The sequence below is a fragment of the Hyaena hyaena genome, unplaced genomic scaffold, assembly GCF_003009895.1.
Source record: "Hyaena hyaena isolate Hyena2069 unplaced genomic scaffold, ASM300989v1 scaffold_158, whole genome shotgun sequence".
In the NCBI taxonomy this organism is placed as follows: Eukaryota; Metazoa; Chordata; class Mammalia; order Carnivora; family Hyaenidae; genus Hyaena; species Hyaena hyaena.
The window spans coordinates 2,792,957-2,805,902 of NW_024080790.1; the positions used below are offsets into that span (position 1 = coordinate 2,792,957).

The 12,946-nt window shown below is 42.1% G+C and overlaps 1 protein-coding gene across 1 annotated transcript in view; it reads left to right on the plus strand.

Annotated features, from left to right (window-relative positions):
* The first annotated feature begins 4,659 nt into the window (after window positions 1-4,659).
* PPP3R1 (protein phosphatase 3 regulatory subunit B, alpha) overlaps window positions 4,660-12,946 on the plus strand; it is a 66,749-nt gene continuing 58,462 nt past the window's right edge. Inside the window, exon 1 of the mRNA XM_039239572.1 lies at window positions 4,660-5,277. Coding sequence (XP_039095503.1) covers window positions 5,275-5,277 — 3 coding nt within the window. The 5' untranslated portion in view covers window positions 4,660-5,274. The remainder of the gene's footprint in view (window positions 5,278-12,946) is intronic.

Sequence of the window (12,946 nt, forward strand, 5' to 3'; positions counted from 1 at the left end):
CTCTATAGTAAATACTTTTAGTGAATGAATAAAGTGGATATACTATCAAAATAGAAATAGATAGCTTCTTCTTGATACTCACTTTTACGTGGAAGAGACCAAAGAAACAAATGAGACTTCTAATTAATAAAAACGATTTCAAGACATAATCTAGGACACCTCAACAGATATGTCCAGGTGTGTACCAACTGCCTGAACTTTTCCATCTGTCTCTGTCCTCTCTGACATGCTGCTGGACCATCCTTTTCTTCTTAAACTCCTCGTCTTCAGCATCCTGGGCATCCTTGCTGTGTCTCCTGCCCTTAGCCAAGTCCATTATCTTTTCTGTTGCTCCTTCTCCCTCCACCACTTAAATGTAGATGCTGCCTTTGGTTCTGCCTTGGTACTGCTCTATCGCTTCTATGATCTCTGATTTCTGTCTCATGGCTTCAACATTCATCTTTTTGGAGATAACTACCCAATTCTAACATACTTATCATATGGAAAAATTATCAACACAGAAAAATAATTGCTCATTATGTGAAGAGTGTTAAAAGACTGCCTTTAAAAGCACTGTGGGACATTCCTCTAACACAGAGATTTAGATGTGGATTCAGGGAGTTTAGGAATACATTTCAGAAAGACTTATCCCTTTTTCTTTTTGGCCCAGTATATAATATAAAAGTAACTCACACAACCAATTAATCACATAATTTTGGGAAACTTTTCCAAATTTAAAAATATTTCTGATTTGTGTTTCATCTGAAAAGTAAATGATAGAGAATTTTATTTTGAACAGATTCAAATATTATTAGTTTTACGAGAATTAGAAAAGTTGCACACAATCCATAAAGTGATTTATGCTTAAAATTTTTTAAATTCCATCCAGTAATTGATATATTTTCCCCAAACTCATTAATTCATGAAACTATATAAGTATTGTTTTTCTACCATTATGTTTTTCATAGCAAATACACAGTTTTAGCTACATTATAATTTTAAATTGACTTTTGCAGAAAGTCCACCGTTTACAAAACTCTTTGTAAAATGGATTTTTATGGAGAAATGAGTTTCCAAGATGGAATTTAGAATCCTTACCTCTGCTGCTTAACAAGAAGAGAACTGGCCTCTTCCCTGCCATCTCAGGTGCTGAGGAACCTTTCCTCAACCACACCCTTGAGCAAGGGGTGAGCTGGCATTCCTGCTCTTTCCTCAGTACAAAAAAGAATTTTGGGAAGGAAGGCGATATATTCCCCATGCACCCTGAGTTCCCACTGACAGATAATTTTATGGTGTGAAAGTAGGTGGCAAAAGGTACAAGATATTCTTAAATCTGGGATTCTCAAACTGGGGCATACATGTTTTATCTAGGAGGAGTGGTAGACATTTCCTCTAAATCTGTATTAACAATAAATGTGTAATAAAATGGAACAGAGGGTACTTTCAATTCATTTTGACTCTCCTTTTTAATTGGCATTTTCTTCCCAAATAGGAGTATAAAATTAAACACAGTTTCTAGTTGACATTAGTCAGTACAATCATGAATAAGAGTGTGGATGCATTGGGGGTAATATTGCACTGGAATACCTTTTTTTTTAAATGTTTTATTTCTGAGAGAGAGAGAGAGAGAGAGAGAGAGAGAGAGAGAGAGAAAGCATGAACAGGGGACGGGCAGAGAGAGAGAGAGGGAGATACAGAATCTGAAACAGGCTCCAGGCTCTGAGCTGTTAGCACAGAGTCCGATGTGGGTCTCGAACCCACGAACCGTGAGATCATGACCTGAGCCGAAACTGGACGCTTAACCGACTGAGCCACCCAGGCGCCCCTGCACTGGAATATCTTAAACAACTACAGGAATGGTAATTTGTTTCTTCTGTCATCTTCATATGTGAATCTGGTATGTGAGTAAAGGACAATGATCAGTCCTTTAAGAATAATGCAGATTTCTGGATATCACAATGATCTGAAGAGTCTACACGTGAAACTCCCTGTGACATTTCTAACTTCTTAAAGATAATAGTGGAGGCACTGATGCCTGAGGCTGCCTATGGTCGAATAGGACTGTAAACATTACTCTTAAAAACTTTCCCTTTAATTTTCTCTCTGTTTAGCAGCTTAATTACTATCTGTGGATCCTTTCTTTTTTCTGTCTCTAAGAGAAAATTTGAAGATTTCACTTTCAACCTGTTTTTAGGTTGATTCCCACATCTCTACTCCATTCTAACCTGCTCTTCCAGATCCTACTTGATGCTTCCACTGGGATCTCTCATCAGCATTCTTAAATCCAAACTCAACTCTCTCCACTCAGCAACCAAACTTCTCCTGATTTCTGTTTCTCTTAATAATGACATCATTATTTTCTGTCATCCAAATTAAAATGGTCATCTTTTATTTCTTCCTCTCCTTGTTCCCTACACCCACTAAACTGCATAGTCAGTGCATTCTTGCTTCATGTCTTTCATATTTACTCCTTCCTTTCTTCGGCCATTAGCACTTCTAATTACCTCATGCATAGTTGTTACTGTTCTTGTAATTGAGATCTCTGTCTTAAGTGTGTCTCCCTCCAACTTACCTGACATAATACTCCCCAACAATCATCTTTTGGTTGCTAAGTTTACAGGAAAAATATCCACTCGTTAGATATGTCCTTTGTATTTTACTTATCTAGTCATCTAAAAACAAGTAGCAAGCAGGACCATTTGGTACTCCCCGTTCTCTTCCCCCATATTAAGCTTTTCACCAAAAATTAATGGAAAGAGACAAGGAGAAAGACTCTCATACTTTCATTTTTTAACCTTAAGGTAAAAACCTGTGTGTTAAAGGCACGTTTTAGGTTTACCTCTCTCAATGAATTCAGAATGGACTAATCAGTTTCAGTGTCATGGATGCAGCCTAGTAAATGCCTACATTTTGTGCAGTATACACAAAACTGAAAGAAGTGGTGAATCTGGGAGATTCATAGGATGAGAAGGAGCAAGCAGACATGGCCCTTATGTCTCTTGCTTTGGTCAGTAACAGAGGCTAGCTTTTAAATTTCTGACGGGTCCACAATACACACACTTTTTGAATGGTTGTAGTCTAAATTGGCTCAAATCTTTACAAACTTATGGGTTACTCTAAATCTATTGCCTCCCATATAAGTCAAATGCCTTCTTAGCATTTAATCCTCAAAATGATAATTTGATTTTCATTGAGTACATCCAAGGGACATACACACAAATGCAGTTACAATGAATATCTCTAAGAAGTGGAGTTGAGGGGGAGGAATTTTTTATATGGTACTTTAAAAAAATGAGCATGTCTTAATTTTGTGATAAACTAATTAAAATAATATACCTAAAAACATAAATGATATGCATTTTTAGCTAAGGGGCTTTCCCCTGTTTTAGAACATATTAATATCTAAATACTATGTAAGAAACATATATACAAAACTTAGATAGTGGAAGAAGGAGTGTCATTTCTTGGCCTTTTCCTGATACATTCACTGTGTGAGACAGCTATCAGTCTTACTTTTCTTTACTTATCCGGACACAGAAATTATCTCTAGGAAAGAGAGACAGAGAGACCTAGGGCATGCCACCAAGTCTTTTACAAAAGATGCGGGCTTATCATGGAAAAATAATTACAAAAGAATAACACTCTTATGTGAGGAACTTTAACAGACTGCTTTTAAAAGCACTACGGCTTTTTATAAAACGACTCAAAGGATTTGTCAATAAGATGTATTCTGACCACTCAAAGCATTCTCTCCCTCTCTCACACACATAAACCACAAGGTTATCAATAATTTGAAAAATAAATGGTTAAAATAGTTGCAAAATGTTTTCTTCACTATCCTTATCACACCTCTCCTATCGGCCTCCCTTCCCCCCCATTACTTTTCTTTTTACGCTCTTCAATAGTCCATTTCCCATTAAAGTCTGAATTTTCTGGGAATGGTAACTGCCACCAAAGTCGATATAGCCCTACCAAGGGGATAAGTAGGCAATCTATCTTCGAATGTGTTTCAAAATCAAACACCGGACACCCCGTCAAAAGGCAGCTTGGAGGGTTTAAGGAAACTACCGAGCTGGGTGAGGAAGTCTTCGCGCGATTGGGAAGCAGCCCTTCTAGTCGGCTGTCTTATGGCTCCCCAAGCCTCAAGCTGTCGCCAGCTTTGTTACGTCTTCCCCGTCTTTCCAACCTGGCTCCTGACCCTGCCAACTCGTACTGGGGTGCGGGCCTGCGGGTGTTACACCAGGGTGACAACAGTCTAGATGAGCCGAGCAATTTTGCAAGTGGGTCCAAGCCGGTACGCTGATGTAAAGATACCAGTCTTCCCGAGTAAACCGATTCCCTCTAGCTCGGGGCCTGGATTGTTTCTTTTCTCCTTTTTTTTTTTTTGGTGCAGTATCTGGGTGGCTCTGACACCTTAAGGCCACTCATCTGCTCCTCCCTCCCCCACGAGTCTCCTACTCCTAGATCCAAGTACGCCTTCGCCCGGAGCTCGAGCACCGCTTGCACTTCCTCCCTCTCACTGCACCCTTGCATTTCCTCCTCCTCGCGACCCAGCCTTCCCCCCACCAGCCCGCCTCCAGCCACATGACAGGAAGGGCTCTGCCACGCGACGTCACCGACGTCCGCGCCCCCGTCCCCGTCCTCCCCCCACGCCGCACGCAAAGAGCCGTAGGCGGAGGGGAGTACGTGGTCGCGCGCTCCGCGCTCCCCAACCAGAGCTCGCCAGAGCACCCCGCGGCCGCCGCCGAGCCGCCGCGCGGGTTCCCGGATGTGCGCCGCTCGCGGAAGCCCCGCCCCCGTCGCCGGCTCCGCGCGCGCCCCCGCCCTCCGCCCCGCAGCGCTCCGCTTTCCCCTCCCTCTCCCGCCCTCCCCTTTTTTCGTGCCTTGGGGTTGCGGGTCAGCGCGAGCCACCGCAGTGAGTCCGTCACGGCTCCGGCGCGAGCATTAGGCTGCAGCCCCTGAGCCGCCTGGCCCCCTCTCCCCCTTCTTCCCCTCCTCTCTGCCTGTCTGTCTCTCCCCTTTCTCGCCGTCTCTCCTCCCCGCTCCCTCTGTCTCTGAATCTCGACCTTAATTTCTCTTCTTCCCCGCCCGCTCCCGCGTGCCCAGTCACCCGGCCGGCGCGGGCCCCGCGGCGCCGCTTCCCCTCCCCCAGCCTGCACCCCCCTCCCCCGCGGGCGTCCCGAGGGCCGCAGCCGCCCCAGCCCAGCACAGCTGGGCCACCGCCGCTTCCTGCGGGAACCCTTCTAAACGCCGACAGTCTTCTCCGCCCGCGTCAGCCTCCGACCGCCCAGCAAAATGGTGAGACCTTTGCTTCCCCAATGCACCATCCCTCCTCCGTTCGCCGCTTCAAGGGACGGAGGCGGGGGCGAGCCCCGACGCCCCCGGCCGGCTTCCCCTGGTGGAAAATTCGAGAGACCCGGCCCGGCTGTTGATGAGGCGGGTCCGAGAGAGCCCATAAGGGCCCTGGTGCGTTGGCGACTGGCGGGGGGTGGTGAACGGGCTGCTTGACAGGACCGCGGAGCCCCCGCGGCCACCCCCCCCCCCCCCCTCTCCGCGGGGCGTTCCTCCGCCCCCTCCCCCCGCGGTCGCCTGGAGTCTGCCCGGGCCTGGACCCCCTCCTCCCTGCCAATCCGCCTGGTCCCGGNCCCCCCCCCCCCCCCCGGTCTCCGCGGGGCGTTCCTCCGCCCCCTCCCCCCGCGGTCGCCTGGAGTCTGCCCGGGCCTGGACCCCCTCCTCCCTGCCAATCCGCCTGGTCCCGGACCCTAGTCGCTCCGCAGTACTTCTCTCAGGACCCTCCTCCACGTGGAGACCCCCCCTTCACCCCCAGACTCTCTCCTTCAAGTTCTGGCATGTTCCAGAATCTTGGGGAAATAATATGTGGTAAATGGCTTTTTATATAAGACCCACTTTCTCTCCAGAGCTGTTCTTTTTCCCACTCCATTTTCAACCAGTGAGTCTTGGCAGGAATCTGCCACTTCTCCCCTTTTCTGTTAGTATTTTGCTGCTGTTTGCAACCTTATGGGGCTCCTTTCGCTGCTGCTTTTCTCTTTGCTCTGGCGAACCGGAAAGGTTCAAGGTGTGTATTCTTGAGAACGTAGTCCTACTCGGTCTTCGATCAGTGGAGATACTGGTTTTTAAAGCTGCCTTACTGTCCAGGGTTTTTCGTTTTCTTTGTTACCTTCCTAAGTCTCTCTCTCGTGGTGGTGGTTTTTGAATCATGGCGATTTAAATTTGTCTTTCCTTACCCTCACATTAATCCCTAGGTAGAATTCATTGCTGTAGTGTTTCAAACCGACGCTAGGGGTGTGTCTCCCGCCTCTGTCACCGTGGCCAAGAAATCAACGACGCCCTTTTAGCCTGTTACCTTACCGGTTCTCTTGCTCCGGGTAGCCGCTGTAGTTTCCTCTTTGCAATCACGAATCGTCTACGTAGTAGTAGTTAAAGTGCGCATTGCTTTTCCATGTAAGATCTTCAGACATGGAATTTGGTTGTTACACTTTTTCTAGAAGTCCTCAGACAGTTGTCAGAAGATCTTTAGACCGATTGTTTGACGTTGGGTAATTTCTTGTATTGTATTTCACCCCGCATGTAGAAATTTAGTATTTCAAAATAGAGTGGTGGATTAGTCGAGAGGGAAATTCAGCTGCTTGCAACGTAAAATCAATTTGATGTGATTGTGAGGGGACGAAGTGAAACTAGAAAATTCAAGTTAAGTCAGCTTTTATTTAAAATACAGGGCAAAAGATTAAGCGCACTTATCAGTGTACTTAAAATCCAGATTAGGAACAGACTTAATAAATGATTAGGGATTTTGATACGTACAGGAAGTTTTTCCCTGTTAACTTGGGAGGCAGCTCAGAGACAACTTTAGCCCCCAAACTCCAGAAAGCAGCTTAGATCAAGGCCATTCATAGTGTGGTCTTTTTGTTGCCGTAGTTTTTTTGGAGTTAGCAATTGCACTTCAGTGCTTTAATACCACTTTCCTGTACATAACTTTACTTGAAGGTCAGGATGTGAAGATCTTTGGCCATTGCAGTGAATGTTTTTTACCTCCATTTGTAAACAGTACATTGGAAGAAATAATGATCCAACTTTTTGTTGCTTGTGTATTATGTATCAGAATGAGGTGTTTTTCAAGTAGTTTGCTTGTTTTTTTTCTTTCTTTTCTGTAGTGTGTCTCCTCAGAAACCTCCTCTCCCCCTTTTTTGCTCTTAAATTTACTTTTCTGGTACTCAGTGTTTCCTTATCTTTAAACATTTTAAGATTTATTTTATGTTTTCTTATAGGTCATTTTCCTCTGTCTAGTTTTCTCTTTAGTATTTATTTTCTTATTACTCTTGGTTCTACCATTCTCTCCATTTCACTTCAAGACCTAGTTAATTTGTTGTGACAGTGGCTTCCCCTGCCATTCTCTCAATTTCACTTCAAGACCTAGTTAATTTGTTGTGACAGTGGCTTCCCAACTTTAGGATTATTTTGGTCTGTTGAATGTAGCACTGGTTTGAAAGTATCAAGACCATATCTATAGCTGAATTGTGCTATATGGGATATTAATTAACTCAAATTGAGCTTTGGAGTGATCTGGTTCATTGTTCTAGTTAATTGAGTATAAAATCCTGAAAATTTTCACTCCCTTTGGAAAACTTAATTATAACTCTGAGTATCATGAACCTGTTTACAGTTTCCACAGTGGGTTTTAATTTAGGAATTAACTTACCAATATCACTGATTAATTCAAGTAAGGGGAAAGTAAAAAGATTGGATCAAACCTATCAACAATCTTTTCTGACAGGTATTTATTTTAGTTGCTACAGTAAATGTACTTTCTTTTTTTTTTCCTGAGAGTTAAGTCTTTCCCTCCCTTTACCTCTTTTTGAATTTTAAACTGTTGTGAGCATCCAGGTGGGATGAAGATTTTATGCACACAGCCACACACCTGAGTACTGTGCTTCTAGGAATTTTACCTTACTGGTCAGTTGTCTCTGGTAAAATAAATACTTGTTTATTGAAATATATAAATAGATAATTTTTTCTATAAGTGGGCATGTGTATTTTAGAGTACTTCAGTGTTAATGGCATGCAGAGGAATGTAAAAAGAATAAAACGTTAAAGAGAGTGTTTAGGTTTTTTCAGATTGAAAAGTTTTTGGAGGAGTAAATTTTGTAAGGGCATTTTTAGAAACTTAGTTAATTTTTCATGTATCAGAAATAGTTTTTACCATGCACGTAGGATAATTTAAAAATAGGATTTTATTTTGGATGCATACATGAATACAGTGCATAAGTAATTGGCTTTTCTTTTAAATTTTGTTACTTAGGGAAACCTTAAATCTTGTAAAAGACCTTTTTATATTTTTTCAAAAAATGTTAATTTATTTGGGAAAGAGAGAACTAGCAGGGTAGAGGGGCAGAGAGGGAGGAGAGAGAGAATCCCAAGCAGGTTCCACGCTCAGCACAGAGCCCCACTTGGGGCTTGATCTTAACTACCACGAGATCACAACCTGACCTGATATTAATAGTCAGATGCTCAAACAACTGAGCCACCCAGGTTCCCCTATTGTTGTGTTTTTAAACTTATTAAAATCATCTCTACAGTGTATAAATAGAAGTTAAAACATTTATTGCTCTCAATGATACCTTCACTTAGAGTTGCACACAACATGCTTTAGATTCTGTGACAAAGGCTGCTTCAACAACAAAGCAAGCAACCTGTCTTATGGTCAGCAGATTTAAAATTGATGTCAGTCACAAGGAGAAAATTTCTCTGCTCATTATGTCCCACTGTGGATGAGAAAATTAAAAAGGTGAAGATTGCAAGGTAAAGACGCTAAGGGTCAGTTGGCAAAGCAGTACAAGGGTCAGACAAGTGTGGGAAGATCGAACCATCTGTTGTAGGTAGTAAGGCAAGCAAAAGTACGAGGCAGTAAAGGAAGTCAGCTTGGGCAAGGAGGATTAAGTGAGTCAGACTGACCATGGGCCCAGAGTCTGGGGAAGCAACAGGATTCATTCATATCACGAACACTTGGCAATTTTGTCTGATGTTCATTGGTTACTGTGCTTAGTTGTTGGGGATATTAAAATGATTAAGGCAGGTATCCTGCCTTCATTTTCATCTAGAACATTATACAAATGCTAGTAGGTGTGAAAAGTTAATTCTGGCTATCATATGAATAATACAAAGACTGATAGAAATTGAGGAAAAGAGCAAGATCAGTTTCATCTGGATTAGGGAAAGTTTTGTGAAGGAGGTGACAATTGAGCTGGGATTAAAAAGGTTATTAAGATTGGAGTAGGCAGAGTTGGAGGCACCAAGGAAAAGATTCTCTTTAAATCTTGGAGAAAGGGAGAGAAAACATGTATTTGGAACACTAGTATTCAGAATGTGGTTCTTGGGCCAGTAGCATCATCTTGGAATTGGTCAGGCCCCAGTTTGGACCAGCTGAATTCAGTACTCTTGGAATGGGGCCAAGCAGTCTAGATTTTATAGCTTTTCCAGGTAATTCTGAAATATGCTAACTTTTGAGAGCAACTATTTAGAGAATAGCAAGGAATGTATTTATTTAAATTTTAGTTGAGTATCTGTTAACATACCTCACACTGGCTGTACAAACATAAGACATAATTGTAATTTCCAGAGAACTTAATCAAGTGGAATAAACAAGACAATTATGCATTGTGACATGTGCTATTAACAAACTAAACATGGGGTACTTAAGAGTATATAGCAGGGGAGGGGTGCCCAGCTTCATCAGTCAGTAGAGCATGTGACTCTTTATCTCTGGGTTGTGGTTTGAGCTCCAGACCGGGTGTAGAGATTACTTTTAAATTCTTTAAATAAAAATACATGGGAGAGAAGAGGCTTAATCCAAATTGGGGTGAGGATGGGGCAGTGAGATGAATGTCACTCAGAGACAGCTTCCTGGAATAGATGATGTCTGAGCATAGTCTTAAAAGGATGCATATTTAGCCAATGGGAGAGGGGGTCTAGATAGCGTATTATGTTTAAAGCCGTAGAGGCATAAGATACACAAGCCAGTTTAGCATGATTGGAGGGATTAGGGTAGAAAGGAGAAAGAGGGTAGTCAGGTAGAGTGAGCCAAGACCATAGAGGGGTTTGCATATCATATGAAGGAGTTAACATTTTTTTCCCCCTAAAGCCAGTGGGAAGCTATTCTTTTTAAGCAGGAAATTGACGTGGTCTCACTTACTTTTTTAGAGAGACTAGTCTGGTAGCCACTTGGATAATAAAATAGGATAAAAGAATATAGTAGGTATGGGGACCAATTATTAAATTATTACAGTAATTCATGTGAGAAGGACTCAAAAAAAGAACGTAGGAGCAGTTTAAATAGGAGAGACCAAATATGAGACACATTTTAGGAGGCAGAAGATAGGACTTGGTGACTGTTGGATTGTGGGGAAGGAAAGGGGTGAACCCAATGTGGCTTCTGGCTTGGATGACTGGATAGTAGTGATTTCTGTTCAGCACATATTTATTGAGCATCTACTTGGGTAAGATTGAGTTCTAAGGATATGTGAGAAATGCTGTCCTGTCCTCAAGAAACTTCCAGTTTGCTGGGATGACTGTTGTTTTATCTCTAGTGTTCTCTCATCATTTGGTAACCAATGCTTGGAATGCTATGTTGCAAGATTCTAAGTTCAGTAGGATACAGTGCTGTGAAACATTAACACTGCCTGCTACACAGAGATCATGGCCTAGGGTAGAAGAAATTTGATATCCTAAAGGTAGGAAGGGGTAACCTACATTAGAGCAGTGATTCTCAATATGTGGATCTTGAACTAGCTGCAGTAACATCATCTGGGATCTTGTCAGAAATGCACATTCTCTGCCTAGGAGGTATAGGAAAAGGAGATATGAGGGAGTGATGATGATTTCTGTTTTGGACATGTTGAATTTAAAATAGTCATGGGTCATCTCGTTGGAAATGGCCAGCAGGTAATTGGCTCTATATATGGAGCTCAGAAGAGAAATCTGGGCTGGGGTTAAAGATTTGAGCATTGTCTATGGATGTGTATTAGATAGTAGATGAAGCCATGAGACTGGATGAAATTACAGAGAAAATATAAAATGAGAAGAGGGCAAACCCTAAGGAACACTGCATTTAAGAGGAGGTAGATAGAGGATGAGGAATCTGTGAAGGTTATCTGAGAATAAATTGCCAGAGAGAGTTGGAAAATTAATAGAGTGATGTGAGATTTGAAGGAGTCAGCAGTGCCTAGATTTTGCAAAGATTGGGAAAGAGAACTTACAAGTGTCTTTTAGAGGCATCAGGAGAGTTGTGATCTTGGCAGTAGTACAAGAAAACACCATTTTGTACTGGTAGCAAGGAAAACCAGGATGCAGTGAGTGAGGAGTAAACTGGTGGCTAGACACTTGAGTATAGATTGTTCTTTAAAGCTTTGACTAGAAGGAGAGAAGATAAAAGCTACAGAGTTGAGGTTTGAGGAAGAATTTATTTGGGGGTAAAAGGAATAGCCTGGAAGGAGGGAGTGTGTTTGAAGATTCAAAGGGAAAAGATGGAATTATTAATCGTTTGAGATTCCCCAAGAAGATAGGAGGAAATATGACTCTCTTTAGGCAATAAGATTTTTAATGTTTATTTTTAAGAGAGCACGAGCTGGGGAGGAGTAGAGGAGAGAGGAAGATACATAATTTGAAACAGGCTCCAGGCTCTGAGCTGTTGTCAGCGCAGAGCCCGACATGGGGCTTGAACTAACTGACTGAACCGTGAAAGCATGACCTGAGCTGAAGTTGAATGCTTAACCGGTTGAGCCACCCAGGCAACCTGGCAACAAGATTTTTTTTTTTTTTCATATTTTAACATGAGAGAGAAGGAGATAAAATTGAAAACCGTTAATAGAGGTCACAATCTCTAAGATAGTAACTTCAGTTAAATCCTAGGTAATGAAAATAAGATTGTAGGAAAAGGTAAACTCTTAAGAATGCAGAGGCCTTGTCTTTGTCTTTTCATTGTTAATATTACAAATACCTGGTATATACCAGATATTAAGTATTGTTAGAAGAAAGAATATGTGAGTGAATAAGTGGCATAAAGGAGTAAGTGCTGATGAGACTGGCGGCAGTGAGTGTTAGTTCCTTTCTTGAGACCTTTATGAACAGAAGGACAAAAATTAATTTCAGTGGTTTACAGTTGGGGTGAATTCCGTTGAGGCTAGTAGATGTTGGTATTCTTTAGAATTAGAAGAGAAGCCAGGTGAGGGAGCTGTAAGGAAGGATGATTAATGGAATGAGTCCTAAAAATGGCAGAAAGAAGAGGGATAAAGAGAGAAAGGAGGGTCATCAAAAGAAAAGGGAAAAAATCAGAGTGAGGAGAGTAGGCCATGGCAACAGATTTGTTTTAATGATGGAGTTCATTTGACGTGACCTAAATCATCTCACTAATTTGAGATAGTTTGAGGCAAGATCATCTGAAGTTGAGATTAAGGCTGATGGTGAGATTGAGGGTGAGGAGTATAGGAAAGGATTATAATAATGATTTGGGGGGATTTGATATGCAGTTAATAGGGTATTAAGTAAATATTATTAAATAGTAAGTGGACCCAGGAGAGAGCACCAGTAAGTCAGTGACCTAGGGAATGAATCTAGGAGATTGGAGTATTAACAAGAAAAGAGGTTAGTACTTTGTCAGTCTGTTTATTTAATTTCAGAGATAGACAGTGCATGAGCAGGGTAGGGGCAGAGAGAAAGGGGAGAGAGAATCCCAAGCAGGCTCCATCCGTGCTGAAGGCATGGAGCTCAAAGCAGGGCTCTATTTCACCAACTGACTGAGCTACCCAGTGCCCTTGTCAGCCTTTGATTTAATAACTTCTGTTGAAATTACATAGGTCTGAAAGGAACCATTTTTCTGAGTTCAGGTTTTATGTAAGGGTTATATCTAGTTGTATATTGATATTCTTAAAATTTTTTTAAAGTTGTAAGGACACTA